Source organism: Bos taurus, chromosome 4 (genome assembly GCF_002263795.3).
Source record: "Bos taurus isolate L1 Dominette 01449 registration number 42190680 breed Hereford chromosome 4, ARS-UCD2.0, whole genome shotgun sequence".
NCBI classification, from domain to species: Eukaryota; Metazoa; Chordata; class Mammalia; order Artiodactyla; family Bovidae; genus Bos; species Bos taurus.
In genome coordinates, this window is record NC_037331.1 from 31960860 (window position 1) to 31982549 (window position 21690).

The 21690-nt window shown below is 42.7% G+C and overlaps 1 protein-coding gene across 3 annotated transcripts in view; it reads right to left on the reverse strand.

Annotated features, from left to right (window-relative positions):
- The window catches only part of IGF2BP3 (insulin like growth factor 2 mRNA binding protein 3), a 144548-nt gene that overhangs the window by 17244 nt on the left and 105614 nt on the right, over positions 1-21690 (reverse strand). For all 3 annotated transcript variants that reach the window (XM_059885708.1, NM_001192288.4, XM_059885707.1), the window contains exons 4-10: positions 21545-21596; positions 21388-21451; positions 9106-9387; positions 5593-5727; positions 4202-4324; positions 1925-2060; positions 238-363 (exon numbers count right to left, since the gene is read on the reverse strand). In XM_059885708.1, coding sequence (XP_059741691.1) covers positions 238-363; positions 1925-2060; positions 4202-4324; positions 5593-5727; positions 9106-9387; positions 21388-21451; positions 21545-21596 — 918 coding nt within the window. The remainder of the gene's footprint in view (positions 1-237; positions 364-1924; positions 2061-4201; positions 4325-5592; positions 5728-9105; positions 9388-21387; positions 21452-21544; positions 21597-21690) is intronic.

Here is a 21690-nt window from a genome sequence, read left to right on the forward strand (position 1 = left end):
CACCCAAGAAACGTCAAAGGAAATAACTCATGTACGTCTACAAAGAGAAGGAGGTCCCAGTGACAAGAGCCGGAAAGCCAGATCCAAGCTGACGAGTGGTCCCACAGGGGTCAGGCTTCACCTTAAGATTTCCCCCAATTAGCATTTAATTCACACCACTTGAGGGCAACAGAGTCTGACCGTGTCCCTTGATGCCACGCCCCCAACCATAAGGAAAGGCAGGGCACACTGTCTTACCTCAAACTGTGGGTAAGGAGGAGTTATAGCTGATGGGGGCCCTGAGGTGGGAGGTGGCATCCCAGATGTGGGTGGGAACAGACCCAAGGCGTTCAGATTTAATCCAGGAATTAGATGTGCTTGCAGCTGCAATGGTTAAAAAAAAAAAAAAAGTCCCTTCATTTTACAATTACAAGATCAAGTACAAGTGAGCATTTATATGTGATAATATCCAGATTGTGACCTCTTGTCAAGTAAAGAAAAAAATCATTTTGTGAGTTAAATTTTAAAACAAAGCAGATGTTCCATGTGATTATTCTTTGGGTTACAGGTTATGTCTGCACATAATTCTTGCTATTTTCAACTCCATGTGCTGTCTGCCTCCTCTTTGATCTGAAGGCACACTAGGTTTCTCCAAGCAGGGAACACAGCCTTCCTTGCCTTTACGAGGAGCTCTCAGTGCTCAGACATACATGTTATCTGTACGCTCTGGGCACACAGTAAAGAGACTGAATATCCTACATGAATTGAAGAAGCAAGCAAACAAGATATGTTCATTAAAAAGCAGAACAGATAACAGATATTAAGAGATCTTTACTCCATGAAAAAAATTTGGTGGTCCTGAGTCTATAGACCTAAAACAAAATCAAGCCCTTTGGGAATCAGGTTCCATCCTCCTGTCCCTTCAGATAAACCTATCTTTGGAACAGATCCAGGAGCCAGAAATGGGATTTGGTTTTGGTTTCATTTGCCAAGGGCTGAGAAAATAAGGTGGAGAAGAGTTCAGACTTGAGCATCCTCAAGCCTGTTTTTACAAGGCCTGTGTGGGTTTGGATTTACTCCCAAGTGACCCTGACACATCTGGATGAGCAGTGATCATGTGAAGGTAGGGAGGCAGTCATGTGGGGGTAAAATGATTAGCATTTAAGGCACTTCTCACAACGGCAGTACCATTTTTACACTTTCCCTTCTTTCAGGTGTAATGTTTCAGATGGCAGGCCCAACAGGAACTTTTCTTTTTTCAATCATTTACTTGAAAATTCAAGATGGACTTTTGAAATGCTACATTTTCCATACCATTCCATCCATTATGGCACGGCAGCAATGCACTTTAATTACCTTACCTGTGCTACACAAGTTGTTTTGTCATTTGAAATTCTTTTATCAAGGTTTACAAGTAACTAGGTTTTAAATTTATCTTCATAACAGTAGTTTTTTATATATGCACTGTATCTATTATAATCCTAATAAGCATGCAATGTAGGCAGTAGCCCCATGTTACAGATGAGGAAACTGGTGCTCCGAGAGACCAAGTATGTCATCTATGAGAATAAAGCTACAGCTAATAAATGGTTGAGCTAAGATTCAAACCAGTTCACACACTCTAAAGCCCACATTCCTATAATACTACAATCTCCCTCAAATTCACACTGTATGGGAGAGATTAGCCTTTTTTAGGGAGGCATTAGCCTTACCTCACAAGTAAGGAAGCTAAGGCACAAAGTTGGCTAAAATCACAACAGATGGCCAAGCCTGAGGTCCAAGTCTGTGTCTGCCCAACTATCCCAGGGCACTCACCCTGGTGCTCAAAGTCCATCAGAAACCACATCTAACAATGACGCCATTAAAGAAACCAATGTTAAGGCAACTGAAAACATCTTTGAACTGTTCATCAAAACAAAGACATTTCCTTCATAAGAAAACTAACATTCATAGAAGCAATATCGTTTTCGTAAGACTCCCTGATTTTCTTCATTATCTCTTCCTCAGCTTTGGCACATGTTTCCACGTTGCCTTTCACCGTAATGGTGCGCTCCGGATTGTACAGTGTCAGCTCCTGCAATCTGCAGATTGAAACAGAGAGGCAAGAAAAAGACCGGAAATTATAGGAGGGAGACAGTTAATAATAGTTCAACCACAGATGGCAATTCAAACCCAACTGTGGAGGCTGGCAATGTGTAAAAGTAGGTGGTTAGACATCATGAAAAATGAGTAAGCCCCAAAAGTTGTGAATACAAGAATTGTAAAGCTGCAGGAGAACAGAAAATACTGCCCCTCCCACCTTCTCAATAAGTATCTCTGGGTGTATGCAGTTCAATTAAGTCCATGTTTTAAACAAATTATACTTCTTGACCACTTATGGTGAGCTTTTTTCACAACTGAACAGTGAAATGTAAAGAAAATGATCCAGAGGAACCTATAGTTTTAGTGGAACCCAAGAACCAGATGAATATAACCTTTAATAAGTGCATTTCTAGTCTGCACTGACCAGTTTGGGGTGTAATTGGCCTTGTCGTGCAACTGCATTTTTTGGGTCACCAAGCAAGGGATAAGCAAGAAAATATTCCAGAATGGCACCTAGAATTCATATGTCTAAGCTTATTTTTGTTGCTAATTTTAGAATTTAGATTGACATAGGCTTGAGGAAATAATACATATCAATCCATTTTGACTGAATTTAAAACATAGTCCCTTGATGATCATTTAGACAACTAAAAAGCTAAGATGTAACAGCAATATTCAGAAACTCCCTGCTGTTTCAGCTCCTGCAGAAGCGTCAAAATCCACTCAGATGACACTGGGACCATCTAAGTCTCAGCCATTCAACAGCCTTGAAGGGAAACCCATGGGAGGTACTTACCATGGAAACAAGACTCAGGCAACGGATGGAAAGGATATAGAATATTGGGACAGTTTCCTTTCATATTCGTAGGGTTAAAACTCTCATTTTCACTACTAGCAAAGTGTCTCAAGCTAAACATGAGCCAGATGAATGGGATGTTATTCGTTCACTTCTTCCCATACTTGTTAAAATATAAACATCTACACAATGAAGATGCTTCGTCTCAGACCCCGTAAACAAGTTATGTCTCCTCTTCAGGCTCAACCCACTCTCCGCTGACAAGCATTTTCTATTACAGCTTTTAAAAGAGCTGCTTCCAGAATAGCCTTTATGATGTATTTTTTCTCCTCTTAAAACCTTCCCCTTTCTGAGCATAAAATTCAAGACAGGGTAGGATCACTTGTTCTTTTTACTGTTCTGCAGTTTTTCCTTTCTCACCAACCGGGACTCTCCCCCTTCCGTTCCACCCCCACTTCTACGAAAACTCCCTGCTCCATGAGCATACTGCCCCAGTCTTTCTCTACTATTCTTCATTAGTTCGTCAGTCTCTCTCCCCCTCAACTTTTTAGGGTGCCCTGAAGGAAATAAGTCACCCTCAGAAGAGAAAGGCCTTTCCATGTAATTTCAGAGCATTCATGGACTGTACGCATGGGAACCAGCCTCCAAGATCCCCACTCCCCAGTGACCGACCTCCCACACTGACTGAAGCTGACTTGCGTCAACAACCATAGAAAAAATGGTCAAGAGAGTGACTTCTGAGACTATGTTACAAAAGACACAGCTGCTTCCATCTTGCTGTCTCTTAGGTTGTTCACTGTGAGGGAAGAGAGCTGCTGTGACTTGAAGATGCCCCCACACAGCCCTGTGGAGGCGCTGAGCTGAGGCCACATTCTAAGAGCAGCCATCAGCTTGGCAGCAACATCAAGAGACCCCCAAAGCAGGACTACCCAGTCATGCTGTGCTCCTGAATGCCTGCTCCACAGAAACCAGGTGAGCAAGAAATGTTTGCCCTTGTCTTTAGTGGCCAGTGTTGGGGTAATCTGTTATACAGTGATGGATAACATGCAGGGTTATACATTCCGGCTTTCAGAGCAGATGCCAGAAAACCCCAGTAAGACTTCAGTGAGGAAATACACATGTTGGGTATTAGCGTGTCCTGCCTTTGTAGTGGGAACAGAGGACGCTTTCACCGTGGGTGACAGACAGACAGCAGGCAGGACAGAATGGGTTTGAGAACTGAAGTATAAGCAGGGTGGGACAGGCCAGCTCCAAGAGTTGTAATCCGCTTAATACATAACCTATGGCTCGGAAATGGCATTTTTGAAAGTTTTCTAATTCAAAAGAAAGCAAGGGGGCACTTACGGAGATATTGTGATTTTAGTGTCAGTGTCCTGCTCAATTTTTTTAAGATTCCGTCCTTCCTTACCAATGAGACGTCCTACAAAATTATTATGGGCTAAAATCTTCAAAGGAATCTCTTCTGTGCTGTAAAGAAAAATAAAATAAAAAGGCCATCAAATCAGAGTAAGTATACCTATTCTAGGGTAAAAGGACAATATTCATTCATTAAACATTGACTTCCTGCCTTCCGTAGGGGAAGCATTCTGCCAGGTACACGTAAAGCTTGCTGACCATTAGCCCACATTCTAGCAAAGCATGAAGAGAGGGGGATGAAAAAACACTGGCAAGTATTTGGATAAGAGTTAATTTTTAAAAGTCTTCTTTTATTCATCTCAGGGAATGTCTTCCAATAATGGATTCTAGTTAGCTCTTTAAAAACACCTTACTCAAACTCATATTCTGAAACCCCCAATACCAGAATACCACGTACATCACGAAACAGGACAGTTTTAGAATAATGTTTAAATACCCACCTGGAGACAAAACGCATGATTTATAGAGGGAGACAGAAGAAACTCAACAGGGCTACACTTTGGAGGGAAGAGTCTAAGAGTAGGAGAGGGGGCTTTCACTTTGCACCTTTCTGACTTTCCAAGTCAGGGACATAGCACTGTGTCAACATGTCATTGGGGTCATCTAAGTGGTGGGCTTTTCCTTCACTTTTCTCTATTCTAAAAAGGAATTTTAATCTTATAACAAAGCAACATATAACACCTTCTAATTAAAATATATGTAATGTACTTCAAAGGTCCCTCCAATTAAATGCCAGTCGTTAGGCCCCCAGGCCAGGACCAGCGTCCTCCTCTGGACCCTCCCTTCAGCACACCCCTGTGCTAGATGCCTCAGGCAGCAGAGAACCAGCCTCTGCTCAAGGCTCCCACGAACGAGAGATTTAGAGCTTCAACTGGAAACACCTAAATCAACATCCAGTTTCCCACGACACAAGACTGGGGACTTCCCAGCTCCGTTCTCCCTGCTCCCGGCTGGCAGACGCAGGCCGAGCTCCAACGAGCTCCAAGTATAGGAGTGAGGGTTTGGGGTCCCTGCTTTGGGTAAATCCCAGGGATGCTTCTTGGACCGTAGGTGAGCTTCCTATGACCCCAATTGCCTTCTTTTTACAGCTGGACCTTTCACATTAACACCACTCGCAACATAGCCAAACATGAATGAAAACGAAGCATTTAAAAGACTTACGCTCTATAACCACCAAAACAGCAGTGCCAACCCTCTGTCGCTCTTTGGGACAGCGTTTCCCTTTGTCTGCTGGCAATTCCCAAAAATTATGTCAAAGAATCCCCAAAATAAGACCGCATAAATATCAACCTCCCCACCAGTTAATCCTCCTTACTCACAATTTTATATCTTGAGCTTCTTTATGCATAATCTCCAGAATAGATTTACAAGCTGCAGAGGTGCCCTCAGGGGTAGAGAGGATAGTAATTGACTTCTCAGCGGCACCTGCATTCTCCTTCCGATGGACATCAATTCTTAGGGTGGGCACAAGGGGAGAGGGAAACAAGAGCTGTAAGCGTGTATTCACAACACTCTGTCATCACCACCTATAAAGTCACAACACTTCTGGGCAGAGTGGGTGACTCACTTTCCTCAAAAGCAAGTCTTGATAAGCTGTCATCATGGATGAGGCCAATGTTAATTCCAAGAATATTCCCCTCTCTCTGCTCATGCAGGGGCATCTCCTTATTCTGCCCTAGCTGCACGTACTTAATTTTAAGTGCCACAGGTCAAACATCTCACACCCAAGAGTCTGGGTTCAAACAAAAGGCTTTCTTCCACTCAAAAAACAAGGGAGCCTGGAACACAAGACAAGTGGACTGGAGCTGGAACCCTGCAAGTCGGGGGTTACTGACTCCACTGACGCAGCGTGGCCACTGCCCGTCACGGTGGGATTTCACTCCCCGGTCTCCTCTTGCCGGGTTCTTTCTCCATGCTGCCTTCCCAATCAGGGCAAAGTCTATAACAAACAGGGACAGGAGTGGAACCCAAAGAGAGGGCGGCGGTTCTTTACCAAAAAAGGCAAATGGCCGCTAAACACGCCATGATCTTCAATCTCACTGGTCCTTATGACAAGGTGCCGTTCTCTGCCAGACCTGCACAGATGCAATTCAGTACTGGCAAGAGTATGGATATCCGGGACACGCACATCTCTGGCGTGGTGCAGAGTACACAACAATCTGCTGGACTGCTTATGATCTTTTGACCCAAGAATTCTACTTCTTGTAATATCGCCTACAGATGCAGTCTCACACGTGGGCTAAGAGTGGTGTTTCTCACCCTCCGGCAGTATCGGCATTTGGGGTCAGACTAGTTCTTTGGTGTGGAAGCCAGTCTGTGCGTTGCAGGATGTTGAACATCTCTGGCTTCTGCCCCGTAGACACCAGTAGCACCCCCGCCCCCATCTAGGTGTGACAACCGAAACTGTCTCCAAACACCGACAGATGTCTGCTGGGGAAAACATCACCATGGGGGGAAGCCACTGGTGCGAGCACGTGCACCGCTGCGCTGTTTGTAATAGAAGGAAAACTGAACTATCTTGGAAATACCAATCAGGAAGAAACGGTTAAATAACATATCCGTATCACACAGCTGTTCATAAATGTGGTAACATTACAGATGCCAACAAAGCAAAAGGTCCTTGATCTTATGTGAAAAAACAACACACTACACACCATGATATGAATTCCCTTTTAAAGTTACATGTGTTAGTAGATACGAGGAACAAGTCTTATAAAGACATATTCCCAGCTCAACAGTGGTCACCTTGGGGGTTAGACAGAGATTAACTCTTTTATTGAATGACCACTACATTTTGCCAATAAAATCAAGGCTTGGATTTCATTTTCCCAAATGCCTAATTGAAAACCCAAGATTTATCTCAGAATTAAAACCTATAGCTAAAAATAAGGGCAATGTAGAAGTGAAACAAATAAGGAATATCTAGAAATAACCAATAAAAAGAGTATCTCATGTAACAGCTCTGATCTCAGGAACCCTCTCCAGTCACTGGTTTCCACCTCCGATCACTCTAAGTACTGCTTCTCTTCCAGTAGCTGACGTGCTCATCTCCCTCCTCCGGTTTATTTGCACCTGCTCACTGTGCTAAGGATTACTAAACTCTGATCCTCTGAGAGTAAGGAATGTTGCTTTACAGATTAGGGCAGCCCTGTGAGGCTATTCCAGAAGCAGAGCATCTGATAATGACTAGTTTCAATGGCAAGAGTTAATTAAATCTGTTGGCAGAGCTGCAAACGAATCATCGAATACAACTATCGCTTCCCTTCCCTCTCCATCCTCCATCTTCCTGCTTAAATAAAACAGTTTCATTTAAATCACAGAAGCTCTTTTCTCTGACAAGGAAATGAGCAGCTTTAAAAGGAACAACTTTCATCTGCCATGTGATGAGGAAGGGAAACGACCGAATAGTTTCTGCAGGTAACGGAATCAACGCAAGAGAGACGCTCTTGATAAGGGAATTAAAGAGAAGCTCTTGTATTAAAATGAGGCAAATCTGACATGGAAACTGACTGGGCTATGGTTCAGGTGGCGTCCCTGCCCTCTAACATGATGAAGTCAAGGCCACCGACTTTGCACAAAGGTAGCCAGCACTCTGCATCTGCCCCACTCCCAAGTGTGGCGAGGCAGGGCCAGGCGCCACTCCTCCGGGGGAGTGAGCGCATGACCACCGCCAGACAAGGTTCGCTTTGCTTCTACATCAGAAACGGGCCCGCCACCTGAAGGCTGGCATGGGGCCTGTGATCAGCGTGGACAACCTCTTAAGCCTGTTGGAACAAACACAGCACCATAGGTGTACTTTCTGAAGAAGACCCTGCTTAACTCCTTGGACCACACAAAATAATTTTTCTCACTAAATTTAAAAAGCAAAATGATCCACAGCCATCCCTGTAGCTGGCCCAAGGCCATCTCCCTGCTCTTCTGTATAGAATGACTCGAGAGGTGTGTACACACTCCCTCTTCTCTCTAGTACACCCACAGTTCTTCAGGAAATATGGTGGCAACTGTCCCAGAGATGTACCTGGTAGCAATTTACACAACGAAGGGCAAGGACAGAGTTCATCATCAAGTTGCTTTGGGTCAAATTCGTCACATACAGCATCACAGGATGGTTATTAAAGCAAAACCACGAACATATAATCACTGGAGCTCCAAAACTGAGACAGTGCCTTAGATATACTTTAACAGAATTAAACATAATTCACATGCAGTTATTTCACTCATTTGACAAAAATGAGAGCCATCAACAGGCCCAGTGTTGGGACTACAGTGGTAAATAAAAACAAATAGCTCCTGCTTTCTACTCCTAAAAAGTTAGCTCCAGTATTTGATGGAGAATCTTCTAATTCCCAAAATCTGCAAATTAAAACTATCAAACAACATCCTAAAGAAAGAACCATTCTGACTACATGGCTTAAACACAGGATAACTACAGATCATAAACTGAATTATTCTTCATTGAACTAAAGCAAAACTGAAAAACTCTTCTGTGTTGGACCCAGAAAATTACTTCTAAAAGCACAGAAGGCAGGTACCAGTGGAGGTTGGGGAGGAGGTGGGGGGAGCAGAGAACCACCTAGAGGTCAGGGCCTCCCCCATCAGGAGTATCATTTGTTTTCCATTCATGTGTGAAAATCTAAAGTTCTCTTTGAGATTAAGGTTCAGCCCCAGGTTTTTATAAAATGAGCACTAAAGATATCAAATCACAAGGTTTTTCCAGATTCCCAAGTAGCATACAAGAAGGGATCATAACCATGTCAGGAGGACATGAAGTAGCAAGCAACAAACCCTGTTATGAAGATTCAAACACCCACCGTACCCCAGGAAATACTCACTTAGACTGGGTCTGTTTGGTGATATTCCGAATGGTGGCGCCTTCTTTTCCTATAATGGCTCCAACGAACTGGGTGGGAACCAGCAGGCGCAGAGGCAAGTCGCACGGCTTCTGCTTGGACACTGACCCTGGAGACCCCTGCCTTGAGGAGCCCCTCTGCCCAAACCCACGCCGGCCACGGGGCTGCTGGGAGGGGCTCTGCTGGGCCGCCATCTCATCGGGGATGTAGGCCACTCTCAGTGTGAAGTTCTCCAGCTGGAACCCATTCAGCTTGTCTAAAGCTCTGAAAGTCAACAAGGAGCAGGGGGTGGGAACAGCAATCAGGCTGAGTAACAGCAATACCACCTCTTCCACTCAGGATTCCTGGCTGTAAAGCTCATGAATAAAGCCCCTGAACAGATAGCAAATCCAGAACACACCTAATACTCCCCGCCCACATTCCCTTTGAAAGGCATACGGGGAAAATAGGTTTCCAAGGGAACATATTAGCCATTTACCAGTAAAGTGGAAAAAAAACATTTTGTCAAACTCTTAACTGGGGACTTCCCTGGCAGTCCCGTGGTTAGGACTTGGTGCACTCACTGCTGAGATCTGGGTTCAATCCCTGGGCGGGCAAGTAAGATCCCAGAAGATACAGTGTGGCCAGAAAAAACCCAAGCAAACAAAAAACACTTACTAAGCTATTCACCATTAAGTCAATAACAGCATATGAGGACCCCCACAGGTCAGAAGAGGGGGCTCTCCTTCTGGCTAGTCTTTCCAAATCAGAATAGAAAAGATGTGACAATACACACCTCCCTTGCTTTAACGACTTAAAAACAAATATTTAAAGCACTTTCAGAATCAAAGGACAAAAATCTCTGAGCCACTCACTGGAGGAAGTAGAATTTAATACTCATGTTACTTACCACTATAAAATCACTCGATACCTATTATGAGCCTGTTCTTGAGGGAAAAAAGCAATCCACGACCTTGCGGAGTTTATGGTGTGATTGGAGGCAGGGAGACGGGGGTGGCGGTGGACCAGAGGGAAGAGCGAAAACCCTCCTCCCTATCACCCATCCATCCGTGTACCCACGCATCGACTTCGAGAGGGGCTTTACTTCTTTTTTTTTCCATTTTAGAGGCTTGTTATGGAAAAGTACGGCAATTAAAAGATGCTTGCTTGCTCCCTGGAAGAAAAGCTATGACCAACCTAAATAGCATATTAAAAAGTAGAGACACTACTCTGCCAACAAAGGCGGATCCAGTCAAAACTATGGTTTTTCCAGCGGTCACGTATGGATGTGAGAGTTAGACTATAAAGAAGGCTGAGGGCCAAAGAATTGATGATTTTGAATTGTGGTGTTGGAGAAGACTCTTTGAGAGTCCTTTGGAGAGCACAGAGATCAAACAGACCAGTCAATCCTAAAGGAAATCAATGCTGAATATTCATTGGAAAGACTGATGCTGAAGCTGAAACTCCAGAACTTTGGCCACCTGATGCGAAAAACTGACTCATTTGAAAAGATCCTGATGATGGGAAAGATTGGGGGCAGGAGGAGAAGGGGACAACAGAGGATGAGATGGTTGGATGGCATCACCAACTCGATGGGCATGAGTTTGAGCAGGCTTCAGGAATTGGTATGGACAGGGAGGCTTGGCGTGCTGTAGTCCATGGGGTCACAAAGAGTTGGATACGACTGAGCGAGTGAACTGAACTATGGAAAAGTACCCAATCTTAAGCAAACATTTCACTGAGTTTTCTCACAGTGAGCATGCATCTCCAGATTCAGAGCTAGGACACCCCAGTGTCCCAGAAGCCCCGCCAGGACCTCCTTCCAATGACTGCCCCTTCCCTCGGCTCCTCACACCATAGAAGGAGTCTGCCTGTTTACATTTCTATGTAAATACCATGTCTGGCATCTTTAACTTATCATTTATGAGAAAAGTGTGTAAGATTCCTAAGTTTATAAGATAAATTGGTGTGTTCTAGCTTACCTACATATTTTAAATGCGAAGAACTCAATAAAAGTTGACAGAAGATACTGCCATATAGACATCACCCTAATAATACACACTCCCAGTGCACAACAAAATTAAAAAAAAGACCTCATGCTTTCTCCAGGGTTGCTCAGAACCTTTGCTCAGATGGTACCCCAATGGACCCTGAGTTCGACCCAGGCAAGGAGAGAAGAACAGGAGTAAAATGATCTGTCTGGTTGCTCAGAATGATCGTTTGTGGTTCACGTACTGCTTTCTTTATCTGGAGATTTTTCCATTTCAAAAGGAAAGAGAATAGGCCCAGCACCAAAAAGGGTAACAGAACCATGAAACTGCATGGCAGATGTAGAAAACCAGACCAGACCCACCAGTGTCCTCAGGACTCAGAACTCTGCCCTTTCACGCGTCAGGGGCCTGCTCATCACTGTCCTACAGCTCCGGGCACACGAAATGACTCTTTAAAAGATCCCAGTCATACAGACTAACAAAGTATCAAAACATTTCTGTCACCATTACTTCCAAAACCCTTCCCAGAGTAACTGTTAACTGTGATAACTTCTGCAAACGGACCAGTTCTTTCCATCTGTTCACATAGGTGTGTAAGTGTTCAGTACCTTCTTAAAAAAGTGTAGCTGAGATCATGATATACATAGTCTTGTGATTTGTTGTTTTTCCAAATACAATATATCTTGGGATATTTCCATGTGAGTTCTTTTCCCGTGTATGTATGTGTGTGTAACTGAATCACTCTGCTGTACAGCAGAAATTAACAAGACACTATAAATCAACTATACTTCAATTTAAAAAAAAAATAGCTAAAGATGGCATTCTTTTCATAAGCTTCATAGGTGATAGCAGACACACAGAAAAACTTGTTTTACCAATGCCCTGATACAAGAACCCTCAGTTGACACATTTTTCCTGCCTTCTTCCCTCTCCTTTTTTCCTAAAGAATATGTGGATTAAGGGCCCTAAAGTATTTTGGCTATTTCTAAAGGAAGACAACAGCTAGAAATTTTATTAACATCAATGATGTACGTTTACTACAGAAAGTTTGGAATTACAGGTGTTTCAACAAATGAGATAAAGCTTTTCAAAGCCCAAGAGAAACCTATCCCTGAAGGTTCTTTCAGAGACAAGAGGAGAGCTGCATGCAATGAAGGGCGCAACTTGACCTGGGACATAAAAGGCGACAGTTCACAGTAACATCCTTCCCCACTCTAAAACTGAGCACTTCAGAAGAGAGTGAGTGACTGTGCAATTAAGTCAGTAATGTTACTTTAAAAAAAGAAGTTGGGGGCGGGGGAGCCCTTCCCTGGTGGCTCAGAAAGTCAAGAAGCAGCCTGCAATGCAGGAGATGTGGGTTCCATCCCTGGGTCAGGAAGATCCCCTGGAGAAGGAAATGGCAACCCTCTCCAGTATTCTTGCCTGGAGAATTCCATGGACACAGGAGCTTGGCAGGCTACAGTCCATGTTACTAAAAAGTTAATTAGCTTCTTTCCTGATTAAGAGACATATACAGACAGACAGATATCCTTCTCCATGGAAATAAATAGAGATAAACATGTAAGTCACCAGATGCTTCTGTGTATCCAAATACAGTCATGTGTGTTCCGAGAAACAACTCTCAACTTGGAATAAACTATAACTACAACTTCCCAACTTCACTGTTCTGCTTTAAGATTTCTTTGAGGGGAAAAGAAAAGATGCTCTCCATCGGGAGGCCAGGCGGCACAGTGCTCCAGGACCCAGTGCCATCTGGGCCCCAGAGACTCCAAACTCAGGTTGTTCCAGTCAGAGAGCAGACAGCCTGCCCTGTGTATGCCCACTGCTGGCTGCCAGGGCTCCTGACCCCTCACCACACGGCACTCCACACCTGGACACAGCTGAAGGTACAGGAGTGAATAAACTGCCAGCAATGACTGTCTCATGACTGAACACTATACACTGATGAATTTTAAGTCTACCACTGTAACCTCTCCATGCTATGTTATCTAGTGGTCTGCTGAATTCAGGGGAAAACATTCTAGTATTTTCACCAACCTTACTGTACATGCAAGATACCTGATCAAAAATTGTCATCTAATTATTCAAAACATATGCATTCAGTTCAGCAGAACTCAAGGATGTTTATCCCACATGTGTATTACTCAGAATGCTGTTTCCCATCATTACTTGATTGCTCTGCTGTGATTTTCAGTCACTCAGAAGATGGTGAGTAGTATTTTTTGTTTTGCTTTGTTTTGGCTGCCCTGGGTTCAAAGCTAGGCCTCTAGCATTGGAAGCACAGAGTCCCAACCACTGGACCACCAGGAAGTTCCCACCCATGAGCAGTTCTGCTGGCTGGTAGCACTTAATCGCATTGCTAAGTTTATTGGGGTAGATCACAGGGTAGGACTGAAAGGGCCTTGCGAGAACGAATAAGTAGTTTATCTCAAGATTAGAGAGTAAGAAGAACAGAGTCTCATAGAAGTTAAATGTATCCAATGGAACACACATACAGAGCTGAGTAGTGAATGAGAGACTAGAATTCTAAACCAGCTTGAACAGTAAGTAGCCAAAGAACCTTGGAAAGGTTGTTTTGTGATTTGGCATTAGCCTCCTCACCTGAAAAACTATAAACGACCAGATTTATGGTCTTTCGACTCTATAAATTCCATGTCTAAAATCTTTTCCTTCTTCCTAGATCTCACTGCTGGGTATCATGTAGGTCCTAACAAAATGAGGCTTAGCCATCATTGAAAAGTCACATCATTCCATTTTCTCCTTGTACCAAGAGTAAGAGGTTGAGACATACAATTCAGCAATAATTACCAAAAGCCTGGTAATACCACTGCAGGGAGGCATCTTAAGGAAACAATGAAAGACTTCATTACCAAACTAGTTCTAATGGCAAAAAACTGCAAACAACCTAGATGCCCACCAGAGGACTAGCTACACAGACTGTGGTAGGGATGCCATACCAGAGACAGACTACTAATAGTATAAATACAGCTAACGGGAAGACAGCCTGCACAATTCTACAGAATGATCTTTGGCATTTTAAAAGCTGTAATGATGACCTATATGGGAAAAAATCTAAAGACTGGATATATGTATATGCATAACTGATTCCCTGGTAGCTACCAGCTACTAACTCAGCTGGCAAAGAATCCACCTGCAATGTAGGAGACCCTGGTTTGATTCCTGGCTTGGGAAGATTCACTGGAGAAGGAATAGGCTACCCACTCCAGCATTCTTGGGCTTCCCTGGTGGCTCAGCTGGTAAAGAAGATGCCTGCAATGCGGGAGACCTGGGTTAGATCCCTGGGTTGGGAAGATTCCCTGGAGAAGGGAACGGCTACCCACTCCAATATTCTGGCCCGGAAAAGTCCATAGACTGTACAGTCCATGCAGATGCAGAGTCAGACATGACTGAGAGACTTCCGCTCACTCACTCATAACTGATTAACTTTGCTGTATAGCAGCAACTAACACAACATCATAAATCAACTATACTCCAATAAAAATCAACTGTAAATAATAAATAGTAAGTTGTAATGCATGAGACAAAGTCTACTGAACTTGATGTCAAATTTCACACTGGTTATCTCTGAATGGCAAAAAAAGGCAAAAAACTTCTTTGTCTTGCTACTTAATCTATTGTTCCTTTTTTTAGAATAAATCTTCCATTTACATAATTTTCAAAGTTTAAGAGTCAACATCCTCCCCTTAGCCATCAGCCAAGTTGTTTCTAACACTTCTGTGTGTACTTTATACAAATCTTCAGGCTGATATAAAAAGATCTGCAATAACAGCTGCAGTATATAAACTTCATTTCTATTCCACAACAAAAAAATACACACCAGAAATAAGAATCCCTGGACAACACAGGTTCTACTGTATAACACAGGGAACTATATTCAATGTCCTGGGATAAACCATAATGGAAAATACAAAAAAGAATGTGTGTGTGTCTACACACACATATATATACATGCTAAGTTGCTTCAGTCATGTCCAACTCTTTATGACCCAGTGGACTGTAGCCCACCAGGTTCCTCTGTCCATGTGATTTCCCAGACAAGAATACGGGAGTGGGTTGCCATTCCCTTCTCCAAGGGATCTTCCAGGCCCATGGATCAAACCCTCATCTCCTGCAGCTCCTGCATAGTACGCAGATTCTTTATCACTGAGCCACTGCAGATAACTCAGTGCATTATATATAATACACACATACATATGTATGCGTACCTGAATCACTTTGTTGTACAGAGGAAATTAACACAGCATTGTTAACTGTATCAATTTTTAAAAATAAAATGCCAAATTTATCTTTAGAAAAACCTTCAGTTCAGTTCAGTTGCTCAGTCATGTCCGACTCTTTGCAACCCCATGAATTGCAGCACACCAGGCTTCCCTGTCCTGTCCATCACCAACTCCCGGAGTTCACTCAAACTCACGTCCATCAAGTCGGTGATGCCATCCAGCCATCTCATCCTCTGTCGTCCCCTTCTCCTCCTGCCCCCAATCCCTCCCAGAATCAGAGTCTTTTCCAATGAGTCAACTCTTCGCATGAGGTGGCCAAAGCACTGGAGTTTCAGCTTTAGCACCATTTCTTCCAAAGAAATCCCAGGGCTGATCTCCTTCAGAATGGACTGGTTGGATCTCCTTGCAGTCCAAGGGACTCTCAAGAGTCTTCTCCAACACCACAGTTCAAAAGCATCAATTCTTTGGAGCTCAGCTTTCTTCACAGTCCAACTCTCACATCCATACATGACTACTGGAAAAACCATAGCCTTGACTAGACGGATCATGGAAAAAGCAAGAGAGTTCCAGAAAAATATCTACTTCTGCTTTATTGACTATGTCAAAGTCTTTGACTGTGTGGACCACAACAAACTCTGGGAAATTCTTAAAGAGATGGGAATACCACCTGACCTGCCTCTTGAGAAATCTGTATATATGTCAGGAAGCAAGTTAGAACTGGACATGGAACAACAGACTGGTTCCAAATAGGGAAAGGAGTACATCAAGGCTGTATATTGTCACCCTGCTTATTTAATTTATATGCAGAGTACATCATGAGAAACGCTGGGCTGGAGGAAGCACAAGCTGGAATCAAGATTGCCAGGAGAAATATCAATAACCTCAGATATGTAGATGACACCACTCTTATGGCAGAAAGTGAAGAAGAACTAAAGAGCCTCTTGATGAAAGTGAAAGAGGAGAGTGAAAAAGTTGGCTTAAAACTCAACATTCAGAAAACAAAGATCATGGCATCTGGTCCCATCACTTCATGGGAAATAGATGGGTAAACAGTGTCAGACTTTATTTTTTGGGGCTCCAAAATCACTGAGATGGTGACTACAGCCATGAAATTAAAAGATGCTTACTCCTTGGAAGAAAAGTTATTACCAACCTAGAAAGCATATTAAAAAGGAGAGACATTACTTTGCCAACAAAGGTCCGTCTGTCTAGTTAAGGCTATGGTTTTTCCAGTGGTCATATATGGATGTGAGAGTTGGACTGTGAATAAAGCTGAGCGCCGAAGAATTGATGCTTTTGAACTGTGGTGTTGGAGAAGACTCTTGAGAGTCCCTTGGACTGCAAGGAGATCCAACGAGTCCATCCTAAAGGAGATCAGTCCTGAATATTCATTGGAAGGACTGATGCTGAAGCTGAAACTCCCATACTTTGGCCACCTGATGTGAAGAACTGGCTTATTTGAAAAGACCCTGATGCTGGGAAAGATTGATGGCAGGAGAAGAAAGGGACGACAGAGGATGAGATGGTTGGATGGCATCACCGACTCAATGGACGTAAGTCTGAGTGAACTCTGGGAGTTGGCGATGGACAGGGAGGCCTGGCGTGCTGCAGTCCACGGGGTCGCAAAGAGCTCGACACGACTGAGGGACTGGACTGAACTGACCTAGATAATAAACAGCCCTAAATACATAAAGAAAAGAAAAGAAATAGTAACTCTAAAATAAAAAAATAACTAATATGTATAAATTCTGAAGGGTTATTTCTTTGTCACCCATGACAAATCTTCCAGTGAATTAGAGTCTTTGTTATCTGAGCATCCCTAGAAGATGGAAGGAATAGGGTACCCATGAGATCCAAGTCTGTCTTGCTTCCAGGAACAAGAAACACTAAATACATATTCCTGATTTAAATAAGTTTTCATTATTTTTACTCATTTATTATTCTAAGACATTAGTAATTTGAGGCTTGTGGTTAAAACAAATATATTATTTCCTAGTACTATTAGCACTGCTAACTTTTGATTTTTTTCTTAGCCACAAGATGGCAGGAGTTTCCAGGTTAAATTCTGTCCTATAGACAGCCTTATTGAGGAATCCTCTTAAAAGTGTCATTCATTACCAAAAAAAAGAAGTGTGTCACTCATAAAGCTTTAAGTAAAAAGAGGCTTTTGAACTAGGTCTCTAACTCCTGAGGGTTATAATAATCCCAGTTATTATCTGAAATGAAGCATCCTGTACAATAACAGGGCATTCTCTACAGCAGTGAAAAATACTGGGAAAACGTTTAATAGCTATTGCCTTACTACCTTTGCATCTCACAGACAGGATTATATTAAGGAACATTAACTTGAGCAGAGTCACAGCTAGAAAAGTGTCACAAGGAGTCCATTCCATGGAACCAGACTCTGGAAATGAACCCTCTTAGTCTCCACACTCTACTCACACCTGCACAAGCACATCCCAGTTACAGAGACGCCTATGTTAACACACGCTAAAGACGTCAACTGAGAATGTCAACTCAGCCCTTATCACCTAGAGAAGTAAGCTTTGGATGGCTGCCATGGCAAAGGCAGGAAGAAATCATGCCAGCTTAGCTTAGGCAGCATACAGTCTTGGTGGAGCCCAGAGAACAGGCTCGCTGGGCTCAGCAGACAAGTCCCGAATGGATCAGCCTTCCCCTGCTCAAGGCACGACTAGCTGCTCTGTGCGTGCCCAGGACCAATGGGTTATTTACTGGGCGCCAGGCCATTTGGTAAGACCACTGTCTATATATGTGGGCATATATACACAAACATATTCGTCTCTTGTCAGCCCTCATTTTGTAGCTGAGAAAAGACACTCAGAGAGGTTAAGGTTACAGTCAGAGCTGCCTGACCTCAGAGTCCATGCTTTTTCCACTTTATCAAATGCCTTTCAAATACAATTAATTCTCCTTTAAAAATGATAGTGCACTTCCTATCTTTAAAAAAAAATTTACTAGAGAACTAATAGCTTTCATAACACTGTCCACAAAACTATTTGTCCATTCTGTTAACGTCCTATGAATACTCACTTATTGTCTAATTCTCTTTGATCTTTGAAATTCTTCAGGTGGAGAAAACCCAGGATTCTTAGAAGGAAAATTCAACTTGGACAAGAATTAAATCAAGTAATCCCTCTCCAAATATTCTCCCACCACCAGGGGCACACCCTTGAGGACAGAAACTTTGCCTTTATTCACTGGCAACCTTTGGTCAACAGCTGACACTCAATGAATGGTAATGGACTGGCTACCAGAATAAAGGACATGATGACCTTCCCTCCTGGAGATGCCCAGCTCATTTATTTAGATGCTATAGTTACGTCAACCACAAACTCCTAACAGTCTTTTCCTCCCTCATGTGATCCACAGGATCCTGACAATCTCTAACAATCATTACAAAGAACTTTTAGAATTAAATCGTCTCCATATTTGCTAGGCATGTCTTCTGCCTTGATGGGCAGTCTGCCCCGTGCCTATACACCTAATGCTTCGGAATTTTTCTAAGGGGGGTAGGGGTGCTAAGTGTCAACCTGTCCCCATCCAAGTTCACTTTAAATCTCTTCAAAGACGTTCTCCCATATGGCTAAATAACTGTTACACTAAGCATTTCCCTCTTTACCAAGCTAGCCTCAGATAATAAATCATCAAGTAAGGCAATTGGGACTGGCCTCCGACAACCCTCAAATATCCTTGGGTTTATCATGGCATCCCTTATTTTCCATCTACCAGAGAGCTGGCTCTGTCAAGTACTTAGCAGAGCTCTTTACACAACTGAATCGTGTAAATGAATGGAGCACCTGTCTTTCTCCCTGCACACTTTTACCCTCACTCTACTTCAGATATAAAATGTGAAATTTTCCTGTTGTTCCTCTCATACCATGATTAAAGAATAAACTCTGTGAGAAATCAGTTTATTTTACAACTCATACTACAATTCTATGTCTCCATATAAACTGTTGAGGCTTCCCAGGTGGCTCAGTGGTAAAGAATCTGCTTGCCAATGCAGGAGACTCCAGAGACACAGGTTCAATCCCTGAGTCAGGAAGATCCCCTGGAGCAGGAAATGGCTACCCACTCCAGTATTCTTGCCTGAAAAACCCCATGGTCAGAGGAGCCTGGTGTGCTACAGTCCATGGGGTCACAAAGAGTTGGACATGACTAAGCGACTAAGCACATAAACTGCTAACATTTATGTTAAATAAATGAAAGATACAAAGAGAAGGAACATTTGAATATTTTAAAATCTGTTAAAGAGTCTCTACAGACATGGAGACTGGACTTGTGGCTGCTAAGGGTGGGGGAGGGATGGACCAGGAATTGGAGGTTGGCAGATGCCAACTGTTACATTTAGAATGGGCAAACAAGGTTCTCCTGTTTGGCACAGGGAACTATATTCAGTCTCCTCAGATAAATCATAATGGAAAAGAATACTGAAAAAAGAATGCATATACGTGCACAACTGAGTCACTCTGCTATAAAGCGGAGTTAGCACAACACTACTAATCAACTATACTTCAATTTTAAAAAAATTTTTAATATACAGTGAAAGTCTCAAAGTGTTAAAAGTGAATCTCGAGTCTGGCTTCTGAGCAAATGCGAAATTAACATGATTAGATACTACTTTTTACTCACTTGACAGGCCAGGTTTGATAAAGCCCTGTGTTAGTGAAAGTTAAGGAGAAATGGACACTCTCGTAGTGCTGGGGGAAATTTAAACTCATTTAAGATCTAGAAAGGATAACTCATCAATATCCAACAAAAAAGGCACATCCTTCTTGACTTAGCAAATTTACTTCTAAGAATTTAACCTATGACTGTACTTATACACTTGAAAAATGACTGCAAAAGGGGTTCACTACATCTTTGTTCACAACTGCAGGAGACTTAGAAATCTAATTTGAGACTAAGACATTCCACATCTATACAACCAAATTCTATGCAACTATAAGAGAGAGGTTATATACGTTTAAAACCCTCAGATGCTATGGTATCATCTGTGTAAAACAGGAGGAAGAACATGTTCTAGCCTTCTATATGGTTATCTCCGAGGAAGCAAAGGCAAGTGGTCGGGGAACAACCCTGGAGGGAAGATATGCAGCATACGCATCTAGACTTTAAAAATTCCGAACCATGTAAATATTACTGACTTTTAAAAACAAAAGTTCCCCTTGTGTTATGCAGATTTCCATCTCTTTCCCCAGCCCTATCTTCCTTCTCATTGGCCCTCCATGGGCGAGTGCTGCCTTTGGTAACCTAGCTCTTTCCCACTCGTGACGCTGGTTCTGCCCATCCCCTTTAGGGCTCAGGGTCAGTCAGCACGGCCCTTGCTCCCCCATAGAGAGGACAGGCTGGCTCCGCCTGAACACTGAGCGCGACCCGGCACCGCGGGCGCATCCCTCCACGTCTGTGTTCTGAGCAGCCCAGTCAGAAGCAGTATTTGTGGGCACCTCATTTCTTCTCTCCAGTGGTCAGTTCGTTAGATTATTTCCAAGCCAACAGAATTATCTTTTCCTAGGGGAAATTTTTTGATCTGTGAAATTTTGCCTGTCTGTTGCACTGGAATATTTTTTTTCCACCAAATTACATTAGTGCCATGCCTACACACTTCTAAATGACATCTGGTAATCATGAGAAAAATAAGTAACAGGTAAACTTAACATTTAACACTGGTGTTGGTTTAACACATGATCAACTTACCAGCTTTGTGTAGAACAGTAGGAATGTATGTATCATACAAATAATAAGGGGAAAAAAGGTCTATTAATGTAATTTGGCAATGATATCCACGTGCAGAACACTTTGCAAACAGGATATAATTCAGCATCATAAAATAACTATTACTGGCATTAACATTATATTGAAAATGTAATAAAACTTTAACCGATGTAGATTCTTAACAGACGTTCAAACTTACAAAGATTTGCAAGGTCAAACTTCGCAAAATAAAGTTGTCTGCTACCCACTAGCCCAAAATAAAAGTACTATATTCAACCTTGTTATTACATAGAGATTAGAAGTTTCAAACTGCTTACTGTCTGGCTTGCTCCTTATTGGAATAGGTTACGTTGACAACAGCAGTTTCCGAGTCAGTGTTCACTACAGGAAGAAAAAAAGAAGAGGGAAAAGAAGTTAGTTTTCTTTCTACTTTCTTCCTTTTACAAATTTGAAAGCAATTGAGAAGACATGTACCTTGCTCACAGCTCTCCACCACTCCATACTGGACTAGTAAACTATCCAGCACCTATCAGGAGGGGGAGACAAAATTATAAGTTTTCAGTTTCCTGTGTTATCAGCAAGGGCAGGAGAAGGTTTTTAAGTAATTGTGATGGAAATGA